This window comes from Coenobita brevimanus, chromosome 87, assembly GCF_032717465.1.
Source record: "Coenobita brevimanus isolate Jiangsu-jjx chromosome 87, ASM3271746v2, whole genome shotgun sequence".
Lineage (NCBI taxonomy): Eukaryota > Metazoa > Arthropoda > Malacostraca > Decapoda > Coenobitidae > Coenobita > Coenobita brevimanus.
Genome location: NC_137040.1, coordinates 27,074,858 through 27,094,707, shown reverse-complemented (window position 1 = coordinate 27,094,707; position 19,850 = coordinate 27,074,858). Strand labels below are relative to the sequence as shown.

At 42.9% G+C, this 19,850-nt stretch overlaps 1 protein-coding gene across 4 annotated transcripts in view; it reads left to right on the top strand.

Annotated features, from left to right (window-relative positions):
- LOC145410983 (dehydrogenase/reductase SDR family member 12-like) overlaps positions 1-19,850 on the top strand; it is a 104,368-nt gene that overhangs the window by 67,709 nt on the left and 16,809 nt on the right. For 2 of the 4 annotated variants that reach the window (XM_080281038.1, XM_080281037.1), the window contains one exon: positions 8,314-8,447. The exons of the other annotated variants lie outside the window; for them this stretch is intronic. In XM_080281038.1, coding sequence (XP_080137164.1) covers positions 8,314-8,447 — 134 coding nt within the window. The remainder of the gene's footprint in view (positions 1-8,313; positions 8,448-19,850) is intronic. 4 annotated transcript variants of the gene reach the window in all.

The window sequence follows — 19,850 nt, the reverse complement described above, 5'->3', positions numbered from 1 at the left end:
CTCCATCACATTATTGCTTACCTCATACTTCTGCTGCCATAGCTCAGCATATACATCCTTCTTCAACTGTTGTTGTTCTTCCTTCATTTCCCCCATGAAAGCATCTAGCTGTCCTTGCATCCTCAGTTGTAATTTCCTCTGTAGCTCCTGTAATGCCTCTTGATGCTGTTCATATCATTCTTTCTGTTCTTTGTTCTGTGTCTGCAAATGTTCTTTGAGTTCTTTCTGTCCTTGATTCTGTGCTTGTAATTGTTTGCTGAGTTCTTTCTGTCCTTCATTCTGTGCTTGTAATTGTACACTTTGCCTGTAACTGTTATTTGAGTTCTTTCTGCCCTTCATTCTGTGCTTGTAATTGTACACTTTGTGCATGTAATGGCTTCACAACTGCAGCCAGCAATGTCTCCTGTTGTCTAGCTTGGCCTCTTGTCTGTACATCTTCTCCCTTCATGTTGAAGGTTTGACTCACTGCAGCACTTTTCTAATGATCCACACTCCTGACACCATCGTTACATCTCCGTCCCTCACTGCAACAGGCTCCAACGGCAGTAGTACAGTATAGGAAGGATGTTACCCACTGAGTTGTTCTTCCTATGGTCAGCCTTTCGGTGAACACCACACAAGATCAGCTCAGGTATTGTCAATAAACACTGGCTTCTTAAGTTTGTGGTCTTTATTCACCAAATAATTACACTTAATGCCTGCCAACTACACTTCACTGTTTTCACAAGTACTGGAGCTATACAATCTTCACAAACTGCACTGACACTGAACTTACACTGATCTAAACTCAGACTGAACTGAAACTCCTCTAGTCCCTTCCCCATCCTTGTATATGCTCCCTATGTACTAGAATAATCTACATTCTTGGGAAAGAAACGGTTGCCAACTCGGAGACATCCAAAATATTCAGAGTTTTCTTACATTACATAACACTAAATGCTTTATCATACAAACTGAGATAAAATTACATGATTTAACAAACAATCACATAAATAAAAAATTAAAGAGAAAAAAAAAAAGCATGAAAACTGATGCATAACTTTACAAAATAACCCTGTTGTAATAGCAGGCTAACTGGCAACTCTGACACATAACTGAAAAAAATATGAGAATTGCCAGGAATTTTCCACAACAATCTAACTAGCAATCCAACTTCTCAACAATATCCATAAATTTATTAATAGTTTTGGCGCACACTATTTCATTCAGCAGTGCATTCCACCAATCAACTGCCCTATTTGGGAAACTGAATTTCCTTACGTCTTTGTCACATCTCTTTTATGCAGTCTTTTGCAGTGTCCTCTTGCTGATGCCTCCCCACAGGCTATATACTCACTGATGTCTATTTTCTCTTTTCCTGAGACACATTTATATAGCATAATTGTGTCTCCTCTTTTCCTTCTCTTCTGTAAGTTGTATGGTTCAGTTTTTCTAGTCTTTCTCCATTGCTTAAATTCGTCAAGCTTGGTACCCATTTTGTAGCAGCCCTTTGTACTTTTCTGACTGCTTGCTTGCCTAATTGTGCTGTATCATTTTTGAACTCCTCCACATTATTCCCATGGTTGACATGTGTACTCACCGTTTCACTAGTCTTCCTTCTAGGTGAATATCTCAACTGACAGCTCATCTATTGTTGTCTTTTTTAATTCCTTTACTAATTTTTCATTTTTTTTTCCTTCTGCATGCATAGCTCCTTCTTAATTTCATCTATTTCCCTCTGAAAATTTTTCTCCAGTTTAGTAACTTCCTCCACTAATCTATTATACATTTCCATTTCAACCAGTTCCAGGCAGAAATCATCATTCTGTTTCTACCTTTACCCCTTCTCTTAACTCCTTCCATATTCATTTTACTAAAGATAGTATTCATCTTGCAGAAAGATCATTCTCATTTAGAAAGATAACTTTTATTTACAAATTTGCATCTCCCTGCTACCCGCCTGGTGATAATGACACCCAGTTGATGTTTATGTTTCTTTGAATACACTGACTTGGATGTACTCTGTTATTTGGACAAAACTTTTTTTTGCATATACAGTAAAACCTTGATATAATGGACTTCAATAGACTGGATTTCGCTTTTACTGGATTCGAGGAGCTACCGGACAAAATTCCCATATATCGGAAAAAGTCTGATAAAGCTACAAGCAGTCCGGACTGCCTGACCGCTTCAGCTATGTTCACCAAAATAAGGTAAATAAAAGACATGCTTATCAGTGTACAGCACAGTATTACGGTATTATATCCAGTATATTATACCATTCGATTACTACAGTGAAGTTATAACACAGTACAGTACAGTACACCCTCATTATCGACGTTCTTTTTATCGACGGATTTAATTATCAACAGTTTTTTCCACTGGAAGTTATTTAAATTATCATTAAAAAAAAAAAAAAAAAAAAAACATATTGGCGCCTCCTACCAAGTTTGCGCGCCATCCCGCCAGATATCTCTGGCTGCTTGAGGCATGTTCCCACCGACCTGACAAACAACAGCATCAGTCCACGTTGGTATGTTGTTCTCACATCGTGTTCGGCCACATCTATCGTGCTTTCGTGATCATCATGGCTCCAAAGTGCCCTTGTAACACTCCTATTGGAAATAAGCCAGCTAAGAGACCAAGGAAAGTACTTACCTTGGAAGTAAAGAACGAAATATAAAAATTAGCGGTGGAATGAGCTATGCAGCAGTTGGTCGCATGTATGGCAGGAATGAGTCCAGTGTTCATGGCATAAAACGGAGAGAAAAAGACATTAAAAATGCTCTGGCTTCGTGTACACCAGGATCGGCTAAAGTAACGATGCATGTGAGAGATGATGCCTTGGTGAAAATGGAAAAGGCACTAAATATTTGGACTGAGGACTTAAACCGCTGACACGTGCTGCTAGACTCCCAGTTCATCAGAAACAAAGCAAAACAACTCTGTGCTCAGTTTGCTGGTGAATGTAGTGGTGTTGGTGAAGATAATGGTGATGAAAGTGATGCAGGTGAAAATAGTAATGATGGTGATGAAAGTAATGATGACGATGGTGATAGGCCTAGTAATGATGGTGCTTCTAGGCAAAAGAAATTTGGAGCCAGCAAGGGCTGGTTCAAGAATTTTAAGAAAAGGTATTGCCTACATAACATTAGGATGACTGGTGAAGCTGCCTCAGCAGATCAGATAGCAGGAGAATTGTACCCACGTGACTTTGCTGAACTTATAAGGGAGAAAGGATACAGGGTTGAACAAGTGTTTAATGCAGACGAAACAGGCCTGTGGTGGAAGAAAATGCCTAAAAGAACGTACTTTCGAAAGAGGAGAAAAGTACGCCAGGCTATAAAGCAGCAAAGGATCGTGTGTCTGTCCTGTTGTCTGGTAATGCAGCAGGATATATGATAAAACCCATGCTCCTGTATCATTCCAAATGTCCACGTGCTTTAAAAAACAGAGACATGAACCTCCTGCCTGTATTTTACTGATCAAACAAGAAAGCATGGATAACAGCTGAATTGTTTCTTGATTGGTCCCACAACTGTTTTGTCTGAGAGGTGGAAAAATATCTGGCAAACCTGGGAATGGAATTTACAGTTTTGCTTGTTTTGGACAACTGCCCTCGGCATCCAGAAAGTTTAAAATTTGCCCACCCCAATGTTGAGGCTGTCTTCCTCCCCAAGAACACAACCTCAATTTTGCAACCAATGGATCAGGAAGTCATCGCCAGTTTCAAAGCAAAATATGCAGAGAAAACATTTGTCATGATCAGGGAGTCTCTTGATGAGAAAAATGAGGCCACAGGCAGGGAAATATGGAGGCAGTATAATATCGCCAAGTGCATAGCCTTCATTAAAGAAAGTCACAATGAGTTGACAAAAAAAATGTGTGAACTCGTGTTGGAGAAAAGTATGGCCTGACGTCGTCAACGATTTCCAAGGATTCCCCTCTACTGTTCCCCAGTTACGCAACATCGTGAAGATGGCTCATGAAGTTGGTGGTGACGGTTTTTCCAGTTTACGACCTGAGAAGATAGAAGATGAACTTCTGGGACATGCTGGTGAAGCCCTCACAGATGAGGAACTAGGACAACACATCAAGGTTCGAGAGCAAGTTGAGGAGGAACAAGAAGAGGAACAGCCCCCACACTTACTCTGGAACACCTAGGAGAAGTGCTAAGAATGACATGGGCCCTCACCGATCATCTGTTTGAGATAGACCCATCGCTTGAGAGGTCACTTAAAACGAAGAGGTTGCTGTAAAGTGCTGTGATGCCCTACATGGAGATTCAGCGATCTATGAGGAGGGAAATATCTCAGACCAAAATTGAGCACTTCTTCAGACCAGTCTCCAAAAACTGACAGCACTACAATACATTGAATGGTGTGCAGAATTACATTTTTTTTTTTTTTTGGTTTAGTGTTTAAGATACAGAATTTGTCATAGTGTTAAAGAAGAGTTGGACTGTTTGTCTATAAAGTATATTTCTAGCAAAAGTTAAACTGAGATTAAATATGAATTATACGAGCATAAGGAGAGTTGAATTTTCCTAAAAGAAGATCCCAGCAAAAGCTAGGTTAAGATTCATCTTTGATACCATAAACTACCATACAGTTGTGAAAATTTAGGTCTAGGAGAAAATGGAATGCAAGAATGAAAGGAAGCTCTTGAGAATGAAAGTGAAGGGGAAAGAGTGGTCTCTCTGGTATGAGGTCGCAGCACCATGCGTGTGTTGTGAGGATCGGTGCGAACAGCTGATCGAGTCAACACAACACCTGCCTCACACTCTCAGTTATTAGAACGTATGAATGACCACACTGCTGCTTTAGTTTTTTTTTTTTTTTTTTACACACTTTTGGTTATGTAAATGTATGGATGGCTACAACTGCTGGTTTCGCCTTTTATTTCTAGATGAAGTGAGGTGCAGGTGGAGAGAGAAGTGACGATGCGGCAGCCATTACAAGTTGAGGTCCAGTGTACTACCACTACACATCAGCATCAGAGATTATGCTATTTTTTTCATAATTATTTACTTAATATAAGTAGTTTTATTATGATACTGAGTTTTTCAATTGCCTAACTAATTTATTTCTAAGAAACACTAAAACTAAATTGCATATTACATATGAGTGACTGAAGGGATAGCAAAAAATATAAACAAGAGGGTATCTGACCAGATGAAAATTGGTATCGACGGTTTTATGCATCGACAGGTATCTTCGGTACCTACCCCCCGTCAATAATGAGGGTGTACTGTACCACAACGGTAGTGAAAACAGTTTAAAAACCATTCATGTGATCCAGACTAATGTCTGATATATCAGAAATAATCCGGAATAGCAGGGGGAAGTCTGGATGTTGTTTTTATCGGAATTTCGCATTTTTCGGAATGGTTTGGGCCCCAATTAGTCCGCTATAGTGAGGTCTTCCTGTACTTCCTCTACTATATCATAACATCACTAAATTTAGCCTAGTACAGAGCTTGACTCATATAAAATAAAGATATGTGGTGGCCAGCAGTGGCCAGTGCAGAGAATAGTGACCTGTGTCCTCTCTCTCTTGTGTGTGTGTGTGTGTGTGTGTGTGTGTGTGTGTGTGTGTGTGTGTGTGTTAGAGCTCTCTCTCTCTCTCAGTGGTCCCTTTGCCTGGCATAAACCTAAACTCCATCTCATCAATATTCACTTTTTCTCTACTCATACCCTCTAGGATGCTCTCCAATACCTTCATTATCTTGTCCAAAAGTTTCATCTGTTTATCTATCTATAGCCTGACGCCCTAATCCCGCAAAGGGTGACCACAGACAAAATGCCTTCAAATCGCTCTGTCACCCACCATTTGACTGCCCTCCCCCCAACTCACTCCCCCCTCTCTGATATACCTTTCAACTCCTTCCCTCCACCTCGTCCTCGGTCTCCCCCTCCCTCTCCTTTCCTCCACTTCACCTACATACATCCTCTGAGTCAGTCTTTCATTCTCCATTCTCTCCACATGTCCAAACCACCTGAGTGTATCTCTCCTAATTTTCTCAATCACATTCACATCCACCCCACATTTGTCAACCTGTCCCTCCATGTCACTCCACATACTCTTCTCAGGTAACTCATTTCCACTGCTCTCACTCTTGACTTGTTCCCCTCTACCAAGGGTCCACGCCTCGCTTCCGTACATCATGGTAGGGATCACTGTACTATCATACAGTGACTTCTTAACTTCCATACTTACCTTCCTATTTCTCATCACTGTTTTCAGTGAACCAACAATCTTCCTTCCCTGCTGTACTCTTTCAATCACTTCATCCCCAAAAGTTCCAAAAGTTTCATGCCTCTATAATTTCCTCTTTAAAGGGCTGGAAAACTATTACACCTGACTTTCAGTCCTCTGGAACTCTACCTTCCTCTCAGATCAGTTTGCGCATTTTCCTTACCCATTCCATCAGTATCATTCTCCTCTGTATTTTAGCATTCTGCAACACACTCCATCAATTCCAACCACTAATATATATATATATATTACATATACAGTATATATATATATATATATATATATATATATATATACATACATATATATATATATATACATACATACACACTATATACAGTGTAATTTCAAATTTCGACAGTTTAGAATTCAACTATTCGATTTTGATGTGTTTTGGAGTAGTCCACCTACCTCACTTTTTGATGCAAAATCGCGTTTTTTGATGCTCTCAGGGCCAGACTCCAACCCAAACAAGCAAAGATAATATTTTTGATGCAAACCAAAATGCTAGAAGTGAAGGAAAATTATAGGGAAAAGTATGAGCCGACCCTAATATGTGACATGTGTCAAGATGCGAATGAAAATCAACATCATTTATTCATATGTGAAGCATACGAAGATATGGATCCGAGACAATTCACCGTCAAGTCAATTCACCGTCAGATAGTTCCCCGTCAAAACATGGACGCACCCAAAGGAGAAATGGCAATACAGGAAAGGGCAGAAATACACCAAGTATACACTTGCTGACAAGGCAATATACACTTGCTGACAGTATGGCAATACAATGCAGAACTACAGTTACTTAACCACAGTTATAGTTCATAAAGTTTACAACGGGTGTGGGCAAAAAATCATGATTTTACGTAGATAGGTTCAGAGGTCCCGGACCCAAACTAATTTTCCCATGAGATGTTCAGTTTAAATTTCGCTTATTTGAATTTCGCAGTGATTTTAGGCACCCATGCCCGTCAAAATTTGAAATTCCACTGTATATAAAATCTATTTATCTATCTACATATATATAAAATCTCTCTCTCTCTCTCTCTCTCTCTATACATATTTATATATATTTACAGGTACTTCAGAAGGAACGAAGAAGTGAAAGAACGTTGTGGGGTGGATGTGGATGTGGCTGAGAAGATTAGGAGAAATACACTGAGGTGGTTTGGACATGTGGAGAGAATGGAGAATGAAAGACTGACTAAGAGGGTGTATGTAGGTGAGGTGGAGGGAGAGCGAGGAAGGGGAAGACCGAGGATGAGGTGGAGGGAGAGTGAGGGAGGGGAAGACCGAGGATGAGGTGGAGGGATATGAGGGAGGGGGGAGTGAGTTGGGGGGAGGGTAGTCAAATGGTGGGAGACAGAGCGACTTGGAGGCGTTTTGTCTGCGGCCACCCTTTGCGGGATTAGGGCGTCGGGCTATAGATAGATGGATAGATACTTCAAAACATTTTCAAATCCTTCCACATTATTCATATTCATGTCTCGAGACCACTGACCATGCTAGCATTTGTAGGTCCTTCACCTAGTGGCAGTCCTTCATCTGGATCCATTTCCTGCTCAATCCCCTAGTCTGAAGATTTCCATACAAGACCTCACCTAATGACTTCTTTAAGCTGCCTCTGGGAAGACATGGGGTTAGGTCCTGCATGAAGACCTGCTGGCTAGGGAACTGAGTAAGGAAATGACTCAAGATTGCAACACACAGAGTCGCCATTGGGTGAAAGGACATACCCTGTACATATGCTAACATGATCAATCATCTCTAAACATAAACATACCTACAGACAATTTTATTCATGGAAAGGTCATTCATGGTGGCATTTAGCCATTAAGTAGAGTGAAAAAAAAAAAAAGATAACCCACAGACAACATTATTACAGCTCTGTTGGTCTATTCCCATTTATGCCTAAGTATTATATTCAACAAAGAATGGTTACACAATCAGCTAACATGAGTCACAACCATAAGTATAATAGTGATACTGTGTCATGATACAAGCTAAACCAGCTACAAATGTGTTATGTCTAGTCTTCTGACTTCAAACACTCTGTCTGTCTGCAACTGACAACAGGGAGCAACAGTGGGATAGGGCTACAGATTGCACTGGAGGTCGCAAAGCGAGGAGGAGTGATCCACATGGTGTGTCGCAATGAGGAAGCTGCCAAGAAAGCTCGCTCAGAGATCATCACCACCACTGGCAATGATGTAAGCAGTCCCTTTGAGCATCTCTGCACATGGCACTTTCAATATGATAACTCTTTTTTAATTCTTTACAGTTCACAGGGAAGAGTTTTGACCTGGAGAATTAGGTACAGTCTTCAATACTATCTATCTATAGCCAGATGCCATGATCCCACAAGGGGTAGCAATTATTTTGTCTTTGAGTTAGTTGCTCTATGGGGAGGGGCACTAGCCCTCTGCCAACCCATTTGTTGACACATAGGGAGCACTTATGAGTTGGTTACATGGTTACCACCCAGGTTTGTAAATGGTTTCCCAGCTTAAAATGGTTTCACTACAAGAAGTCCCTCCTTACCTGAAAAAAAAATTTCCATCATGGTAAGAAGAAACTACCACAAACATCTTCAGGTTGAACAGGTTAATTTTCATAAGGAACTATAGTAATGTACAGTACTGCCAAATCTTTCTCACCCGATTTTTTAAAAAGGAACTAGGATAATGACTATATGGATATTGATAATGATGATGAATCTTTTCATTTTTTTCAGTATTAAAAACTAGTCACATTATGCCAGCAGGGTTAGGTCAATATTTGTATCTGGAGATGTGAGGAACATTCTGGAGATTTCAGCCTGTGTGTTTTTTGTTTACTTTCTTGTCATTATTGGTATTGTATATTGTGCATTTAAGTGCATTACTGTGTGAGAAAATGTGAGTTCTCTTCTAGAACATTTTGGGCTGTGCTAGTATAGGACCCTCCCCGCTGGCTGGGATGAGTTAGCCAAGAATAATAGCTGGAGTGCATTGTGTGTGCTGGAGTTCATGTTTTCATCAGTAAGTCAGTGACAGAGTCAGTGAGTCAAACGGTGAAAGTAATCAGTGAAGGATGGAGTAGTCAGAGAAAGTCAGTAAGTGAGAGTCTGTCAGCCACTGAACGAGTAGTAGTGAGTGGGAGAGAAAAATCAGCGTTTTGCAAGTGTGCCTCTGTGCTTAGAAGGAATAAAACTCTGAAGCATTCATCTGCCTTCAATGAACTGCCTGGACTGTCTATGCGTCATTATCGGTGTATTAACGAGCCTCCATGGTTGTGACAATTGGTGACGGGTGTGGGGATACATTTTGAGATGGAGATGCATGGACAGGCAGACAAAACAGCGGATTTAACCCCGGCAGATATACTCGCAGTGTTGTGAGCAGATCATGTAAAAGACAAGAATGATATATTCAGTGCTGAAAGAACATCATGAAGAACAAAAGGAATATTGGGAAACACAGCTTGAAGAACAAGAGAAATACAGTATTATGAAAAGGAAAATAGACTCTCAGTGATGAGAGAACATCATGAAGAACAAAAGAGATACAGGGTACTGGGAAGTACAACACGCCAAACAAGAGAAACATTGGGAAGCACAGCATGAGAACAAAAGAAATATGAAGAAGAAAAAAAATTTCATGGAGAACTAAAGAAATATTATGAAGAGGAAAAGAAATTACAATAAGAATGACAGAAATAATATGAACAAAAAAACTATTATGAACAAAACAAATATCAAGAAGCACAACAGGAAGTGGCATACAGCAAAGTAGAGAGAATGAGCAACTTGGTAAGAGAAGTGAGGGAAGAGGGTTCCTGTATAGTGGAGGGTAAGGTGAGATGTGAAATAAAGGAAGAAACAAGGTCAAAGCTCTTGAATAGTGTTTGGCTGCGGATCTGCACCCAGCACACCCCTTAGGCACCAGTGACAGCTGTGCAGAGGGGGATGATGAGACTGAGGGAGTAGTGTGCCAAGTGGTCATTGACACAGGTTCAGGGTCATTTGCAGTGGCTGTGAGGAGTTACAGGGAGCTGCACTAGGTTTAGGGCAGTGGTTCCCAACTTTTTTTGTGTCCTTCCCCCTTTTCCAAGCATGTTCTCACCTGTGGACCCCTACAATAAAATAGGTCGAGCTAGCAAAATTGATAGCAGCTATTCTGCAACAAATACATACATACATATGTCACATGCCATGTATTGTAATGCTGCTTGAACTGCATGTTTATGAAAACAAGAGACATTCAGTTCAGCATGCTTCATTATTTTTAAATAAAATACATAGCAAAAATCCCTATGGACCCCCCGTTGGGAACCACTGGTTTAGGGGATCGGTGGGTGTTGGGATGCAGCAGGGAGGTACGGAAAAAACCCAGGCCATGTGTGGTATTGACACTTGGGACCCTTGCACCTTGGGTTTGGACTGCCTGGTGTCCTGCCACTGCCTGCCTGACTTACATTCAGTGCAAATGCAGCTAGAAGGAAGGAGTGTTCTGCTGAGATCCGTGGAGCATGGAAGTCTACTAGTTACAACCAGGTGGACTACATTTTTCCCCCTTTAATCAGAGAAGCTGCTGCCCTGCAAAATCTATGATCTGCTGCACTTTGCCCTGGGATTGGTGGAGCACAGGAGCCATGGCAAGATAGAGAGGGAATGTTGGTGAGCAAGACCTTAGCTGACCCTATGGCAGAAGAAGTACCTGTTGTCACAGCCCACTTTTCACTTCATCCTAAGAAGATACACTGGGGCACAGTTGTGGATCTGTGCCAAGAAGTCAGTTAAGAGTCACTAAACAGTGCATGCAAGAGGAATATGGCTGAGCTCCAGAAAGAGCTGCCTGACCACTTACAGGACCTCTTTGCCAGGAGTGCTCAGTGTCTGGAGATGCCACAGATGGAGCAAGTGGAGAGACTTTCGGTGAGGCACACGGATGTATTTTCCACAGAAGCTATCATGGACCTGGGAAATGCACTTGCGTGGAGCCTTGGGCCTGCTGAATACCGGAGATGAAATAAGGGCCCAGGAAAATGACAAAGTTGGCAGCACTGATGATCCAGTACTTTACATTGCGGGACCTAGTGAGCAAAGGCAATGGCAATGACCCGCTAGTCTGGAAGCTTGTGCTGTATACCAATACCCCATTATCTGGCACATCAGTAACCGGCATTTCGCTAGACCGACTACAAGAAATAGGGAAACATTCCCACAATCTGAACAATTAGAACATCTGTCCGTCACCTCACTTGTCCAGCACCCTGCCTCTCCAGACATCCCGCCTCTCCGGTCCGACACCCTATCTCTCCAGTCCGATACCTCCCCTCTCCCTACATTTGAAACAACACTCTCCTGGTCCTCCCTTCCTCTCTCCATCTCCTCTCTTTTTCCCCCACCACTCATCCCTCCTCCATCCCCCACCACACTCAGCACTGCCAGACATGTCTCCTTCCATCCCCCTGACTTCCCCCACCCCTGGTTGTCTCCTACTCTGTCCCCACACCCTCCCCCATCCCTGCTTGTCTCCCATATGTGTGTGTGTGTGTGTGTGTGTGTGTGTGTGTGTGCGCATGAGTGAGTGAGTGAGAGTCGTGAATGAGTGATAGTGGTGAGTGAGTGAGGGAGGGAGGGAGAATGAATGAATGAGTGAGTGAGTGAAAGTGAAAGAGTGAGTGGGTGAGAGTGATGAGTGAGTGAGAGTGGTGAATGAGTGAGTGTGGGTGAATAAATGTGTGGGAGTGAGTGAGTGAGACTGGGGTGGGGGTTATAGGGCTGTTTGTTTTTTTTGCCTCATTTCCTGTCCCCCCCCCACCCCTGCTTGTCTCCCTCCCCATCCCCCTGCCCTCCCCCACCCCTGCTTGATGCAACGCCAGCAGCCTGCCTGGCTGCTTAGTTGCCCTGAGGCAGTGTTGAAGACTGCACGTCCCACCGCCCTACCCTCCGGCATGTGATGTTTGATGTGTCATTTTTTAGCTATAGTATTGTTTATGAGGATAATAACATTACCTATGGTGTTTCTGTGTCAATCTCTGTTGATTAAAGTATATGAGAGTCTGGGTTTGGGTGTGGAACACATCTCTGGCTTTTCTTCTGTATTTTATGGGGAAAATTGCCTCAATATCCGACATACTTGCTGACTGAACACTCCCACTCCCAGGTTAGAATATGCAGCGGTAGTGTGGTCCCCACACAAAAAGAAAGATATAAACAAGATTGAGAGAATACAAAGAACAGCAACCAAGATGGTCCCCAGTCTGACAGACCTGTCATACAGAGAGGCTGGAAAAACTGGATTTGCCTTCGTTAGAGGAAAGGAGAAAGAGGGAAGACATGATTGCGGTGTTCAGGACCATGGTGGGAGTAGATAAAATTGACAAAAAGGATCTGTTTGTATGGGATAAGAGAGCAACAAGAGGACATGGAATGAAATTGAAAAAGTCAAGCTGCTTGAAGGATATCAAAAAATATAGCTTTCCTTACAGAAGTATAGACTTATGGAATAGCCTGGACAAAGAGATCGTCCAGTCTAAAAACTTAAACGAGTTTAAAGTTAAATTCGACTTATTGAGAAACAGCGACGGAAACCCACGAGCATAGTACATTCCGTGTATATCACAATTAGGTATATTAGGTAAATACTTAAATATCTGGAACGACTTAGACAAAGAGGTGGTGCAAGAGAAAAACATTCATGTGTGTAAAGGTAGACTTGATAAATGTGGATATGGAGACAGGACAACACGAGCATTGCTCAATTCCTGTATACTACAAATAGGTAAATACAAATAGGTAAATACAACACTCCCAAATATTGGGGTATGGGTGTATATACTGTACATGTATATAGGTAGGATTAGGTGGTTGTGTCAGGAACACCACGGTTTTGAGGGAGGGACAGTGTTACGCTGGTAGGATTAGGTTAAAGGCAACCCCTGATTTATGATACCCCTACATGCGATAGCCCAGTATAGTGATGGGGGTAGAAATACCATCCTACCCCACCTATTATAGGCGTACCCCCAGTTTTGCATTTTTTTTTTTTTTACTACTGATTTTGACAATATTTTAGACTTAAATTTTGTGTTTCAGTTGATTTATAAACTGTTTTCAGACTTAGATTAATGTGTTTTAGTCACAGGTGGATAGATAGATACACAGATACTGATATATATATATATATATATACAGTACATATATATATATATATATATATATATATATATATATATATATATACAGTACATATATATATATATATATATATATATATATATACACTCAATCCTTGTAAATCGCGGCAATTTGGGTCTGGACCACTGCCGTGATTTACAAATTCCGTGATTTATGAATAATAACTCTTATGTGAAAAATGAATTTGGGTCTGGACTTTGGCCAACCCACCCCCACAGCACCCTACCTACACCTATCTAGGCACCATCAAACACAAACATACAAATTTAGGAATGTTTAGTGCATGTCTTAAATAGAAATAAGCCATGTTAAGGGATCTCACCTTAATCCTATGACGAAATTGCTTAAGTGAATGGAGTGGGGTGGTGTTGGGAAGAACTTAGAACCTCTCAGCACTTGTTCTTCCCACACTCTTTCGCCAGCTTTGAAAACTTCTCTCCCCTCTCAACACGACAAAAGAACTCCAAACGTTAACTGTACAACAACTGTGGCAGCTTCTTGACGTCATACTGCTTAAAGCGCTTCACTGGGGGGTCGGGAGAGGCCATGGCAGGTAGGAGACGAGGGGAAGTTGCACAAAAAAGGCAGGTAACTCTTGTACTCCACGGCGACGGTCTGTAGTGTGTGGACTGGCGGGACAAGAACTACAACAACATGGCAGCATTAGTATGAACATATGCCACCAGGGACGTGCGGTGATTGGTTGTTGGGTCACGATTTTCAGTTTGAATGCCGCGGTTTACGGTTCTCCTCGGAAAAGGCCCACTTGGGTGCCTAGATCAGCGATTTTTATGTCTTAACAGTGTTTTAAGGTTGCCAGCAGTCTGACGGCCACCTACCCGTGATTTACGAATCCGTGATTTATGAACAGGCGATTTATGAGGATTGAGTATATATATATATATATATATATACAGTAATCCCCGTACTATCTGTACACCCACTTTCCGGACATCCCCATTTACCGGATATTATGGTCCCAGGATCCAGTATTCCCAAAATGGGCCAAAAATCACAAAAAATTTGAAAAAAAATCTGACTTTTTTTCCGCCCATAATTTGAACTCGGCACGCGTGACGCGGACCAGCTGTTTTGGTGCGCAGTTCCACCGCCGTCCACTAGAGAGCCCCTGCATCCTCCTCACTTACCGCCATCTCTTGTTGTGAGTGCACGCTCGTGATCATGGCCACCCACGTGCTCGCTTTTGTGGTGGTGCCTTACCTGCTGCAGGCTCTGCTGCTGCTCTAGTGCCCCTTGTTAGTGTGTGTGATGATGGCCCCGCCGCCTGAGAAGAGGAAGAGAGTGGTTTTAACTCTGGAGAAGAAGACGGAGATATTGGACAAGGTGGATGCGGGATGGTCTACCTCACGCATCCTTCGTGAATTCAGCCTGGCCCGAACTACTTTGTTTGATATCAAGAGATCCCGCGACAAACTCATGCAATACACGGCTGACTTCTTGTCGAAAAGCAAACGCAACATGGAGAGGAAGATGAAGTTTACTCCCAAGTATGCTGAAGTCGACCACTCCACGTTGATTTGGTATCAACAGCAACGTGCTGCTGGTGTGCTGGTGCGTGGCACGGAGCTGAAGGCTGCTGCTGAGAAGTTCACAAGGCTTCACGACGCCCCAGATTTCAAAGCATCCGAGGGTTGGCTCTTCACGTTCAAGTTACGACATGGCCTTACCAACCATAAGGCCCATGGCGAAGCTTTGGACGCCAACGAGGATGGAGTAGAGGAGTTTCGGCACAAGGTGAAGCGTCTGATCGACAGGGAAGGCCTCACTCTCGGTCAAGCCTACAACGCTGACGAAACTGGTTTATTCTATTGCTCTTTGCCAACGAACACTCTAGCCGAGGAGACGGAGAAGTGTGTACCTGGCCACAAGCTCTCCAAGCAACGGATATCTGCTTTGTGTTGTGCCAATGCTAACGGCATGCACCAGCTTAAGCCCGTTATTGTTGGCTGTGCAATGCAGCCTCAGTGTCTTCATGGGGCGATGGATGTCCTTCCTGTCGTTTGGTACCATTCTTTGAAGTCATGGTTCACTGCCCAGATCTTCAAAGACTAGTTCCAATGCCATTTCATCAAGGAGGTCATCCATTACCAGAAGGAGAAACTGGGAATCCCACACAACCAGGTAAAGACTCTCCTTCTCCTCTACAATGCACCTGCTCACCCCTACGACAAGGACTTGGTGGTTGAGAATGGGCACATTAGGTGCATGTTTCTGTCACCTAATACAACTGCTCTGATCCAACCAATGGACCAAGGAATGATTGTGGCAACGAAGAGGCTGTACCGACGGAAGTTCCTGGATGAGGTGATGGTTGTTCTTGAGGAAAAAGACAAGCGCAGGGAAGGACGGGACACGTGAGGCCAGCGGACTTTGGAAAACCTTCGCCGATACAGCATCAAGTCTGCCATTTACAACTGGGCCAGTGCATGGAAGGAAGTCCCTGTCAAGACTCTAGAAAATGGTTGGTCTCATCTGCTTCTCGGATCGGATGTGGAGCACGATTTCCTAGGTTTTGACGTGGATGACCCATGCACGTCTAGCATGGGGACAATGTTGATGCGGACGAAGTGCATGAGTGGTTGGATGACGATGAGGGCGATCCTGGGTATCAGACCATGTCTGATATCGAGATCGCATCTTCAGCTGCAGGTGTCAGTACCCAGCTTGAAGATTCCGACGAGGATGGTGACGATAATGCGGACTCCTCTCAGCGTGACACTACTCCAGCCATCCCCAAGCTGAGCGCACTCCGGGAACACATAAAGTTCGTTCTCGACTACCTGGAACACCCGGACTGCGACAGGGAGATGGGGCCCTTGGGACTTGTGGAGGAAGTGCGCGCTTTCAGGCAGCGCATCATTAATCACAAAATCGTCGTTCCATGCGTCAATCAACCATTGACAGCTTTTTCAGAACCGTGATCCCCGCTGTGCCCAGCCCTGGCTCCACTCCATTGCCTCCCCAAGACAGGCCCTCATCCTCCGAGCCACAGCCCAGCACATCAGGCACGGTGGAGTCACCACTTGACGTGAGTTTGCGCCTCTCTTCAGAGTCGTCTGCAGTGGGTACTCCATCACCACGACCCAGTGACACACCCCTAGGCCACCTGCATCAGCTACTCTCAGACTCTGACAGTGATTAAACAGCAAGAACTTCTCTACTAGACCACACGGGAATTTACAGTGTTGTGCAGTGAAAAAAACAGTGCATAGTGTTAAGAAATTAGAATTCTGAGTGCAAAGACTAAAGTGCAGAGTGCAACACTGATTTTATTGACTTTCAATGGAGCGCTAATTAACTAGTGTGTGTTACCGCATGTTTAGAAAATGGATTTATGAGTGCAAAGACTTTAAGTGCAGAGTGCAACACTTATTCATTAAGGTACAATGGAGCGCAAGTAAGACTAGAGTGCGCAGTGTTAAGAGAATGGAATTCTGAGTGCAAAAGACTAAGTTCAGTGCAAGACTTCATGTACAGTGTATTGTAGGTGCTTCAGGTACTCCTTTTTACTGTCAGAGTCTGAAAGGAGGCAGGTTATTCATCAAGATAGCCAGGGACTTGCTGTAAATACCCAGAATGTTTCATATTGTACTGTATTTTCCATACTTACCTCTAACACCTCATTTCACTCTTTTATGTCCCTTATTGGTGTGAATAGGGTCTTAGGTGCCATGCATGTGCAGTAGGGAGGTGTTTTTCTGAGTTAGGCTAGGTTAGAGTCCATAACAACCAGTCTAGGAGCCAGGGACTTGTTGTAAGTACCCGAATGTTTAATATTGTATAAACTCACCTCTAAAACCTCATTCTCTGGTTCTTTTGCATTTATTTCAGTATTTTATATCCCTTATTGGTGTGATTTGGGTCTTACATAAGTGCTATGCATGTCCAGAGGGAGTTGTATAGGTGTTTTTCTGAGTTAGGGTCCATAAGTACAAGTCCAGGAGGCTGGGGCCCACTATCCGGACAGGACCACTTTCCGAACATGCCTTTGGCTCTATGACATCGGATAGTGGAGGGATAACTGTGTATATATATGGCTCTATTACATCAGATAGTGGAGGGATTACTGTGTATATATATATATATATATATATATATACACACACACACACACAGTACCTTCGCGTCCAGTACACGTTTGTCCAATACTATTCTCGTCCAGTAAGGTAGGCAAAAAAATAAAATACTGTAATTCATTACTGCAGTACAGATTTGTTGGACTAGTATGGATCGGCCACGCAAAGTGGGCCAAATCCAAGGAGTTCATCTCTAGTACTGACGTGATGTGTCCAGTACTAATACCCCCGCGCGCGGGAAGATGGCCAACACCAAGGAACATTTCCCTGGTACTGTCACATCAGTCCAGTATGCCTTTCTCCTGACTCGTGATGTGTGCTAGTAAAATTGCAGTATTGTACTTCCCCCTAATGACGAAGATGACGATGTGTCAGCGTGTGACTATGAGAGATTTATGAGGGAGGTTGAGGCAGAGAGGTTTCCTCAGGATCCTAAAGGCCCTCCTCCAGGGGGTCAGTAGGACCTCCTACAGCCTCGGAAACCTCTCCCCCTTACCCCCAAGCCCATCACCACTCACTTTAAAGGTTGGTAAAATCTAAGTTGTGTCAAAATGTAGTTAAGTTGAATTTTGGAGGGACTTTCTCAAGGCTTGTCTGCCATTATTCATTTTTCCCATAAGGTCTGTTGTTTGTCCAGTATGGATCTAGTCCAGTACGGTGGTACTGTCTGACAAAACTACTGTACTGGACGCAAGGGTACTGTATATATATACTGTATATATATATATATATATATATATATATATATATATATATATATATATATATCTATCTATCTATCTATTGCCAGACGCCTCAATCCCGTTTGGGGTGGCCACAAACAAATCGCCTCCAAGTCGCCCTGTCCCCCGCCATTTCACTCCCCTGCTCCCAACTCACACCCCCCTCTCTCATATACCTCTCCACCCCATCTCTCCATCTCATCCTCGGCCTCCCCCTCCCTCTTTCCCCCTCCACCTCACTCACATACACTCTCTTCGTCAGTCTTTGACCCTCCATCCTCCATCCTCTCCATATATATATATATATATATATATATATATATATATATATATATATATATATATATATATATATATATATATATATATATATATATATATATATATATATATGTAATTCCATCTTGTGCAGTGTTTGTGATAAGTGGGTGCATAAGAGATGAAGTGGTATTAGAGGTACACTGCGAGATAATGCAGATTTTATGTGTGCAGTGAGTTGGGGGGAGCATGTGGAGATTGTCAGGCATGAAAGGATTGAACTTGCTGGTGAGTCTCTTGAGTGCGTGGAAGAGTTTTGTTATTTGGGAGACATGTTATGTGCTGGAGGTGGGGCTGGTGTTAGCTCTGTGGCTAGGGTGAGAAGTGGTTGGAAGAAGTTCAGGGAGCTCTTGCCTCTCCTGACATTGAGAGGCCTCTCCCTGCACGCTAAGGGATTTTTTTATGCAGCATGTGTTAGGAGTGTTATACTGTATGGGTGTGAGCCCTGGGCAGTAAAGGAGGAGGATATTTGCAGGCTCAAACGTACAGAAATAACAAAGATTAGGTGGATGTGCAGTGTGTCCCTGTGTGCAAGATCTGGGGGGGCTGGGTTTATGATGGTAGAGTTGAGAGGTAGGATGGGACTGAAGTGTATTTGTGTTGTGATGAGGAGAGGTAGACTGAGGTGGTTTGGGCATGTGGAGAGGTTGGGAGAAGATAACTGGGTGCAGAAAGTGAGAAGCATTAATATTAGAGATGGGGTTGAAAGGGGTAGACCAAAAAAGACGTGGGACGAGGTCATTCAGTGTGACCTTAGGGTTAAGGGACTGAACAGGGAGTCTGCCATGGATCGAGCAGCATGGAAAGCTGCCATTAGGTGATGAAGGCAAATGCATGCAAGCATGTTGGAGCCTTCAGAAATGAAATTATATATATACACACACACACACACACACACACACACACACACACACACACACTGCACCCTCCTTTAATATGGTATCAAGTAACATGGATTTGCACTTATGCAGTACCCAAGATTGTAACCAAAAAATATACAGTATATATACCACAGTCACAAACAGACATATCACAACGGGGTTGTTAGGCGTTGGAGCTCTTAAGCCGATCACTGGCATGGAACAACTCAACGCTGCTGACATACACCCTTGTGCAAATTAATTGAAACAAGCTGGTAAATATATACTCGTGTCCCATTCAATCATTATGTCCGTATGTTTGCTAATACAGTATATAGATTGTTTGCTTATTTTGATTGACATGGGTCAAAATTATGACTTATGCACAAGTTTCAACATTTTTCCAAGTTGACTGATGCATTACTTTGAAATA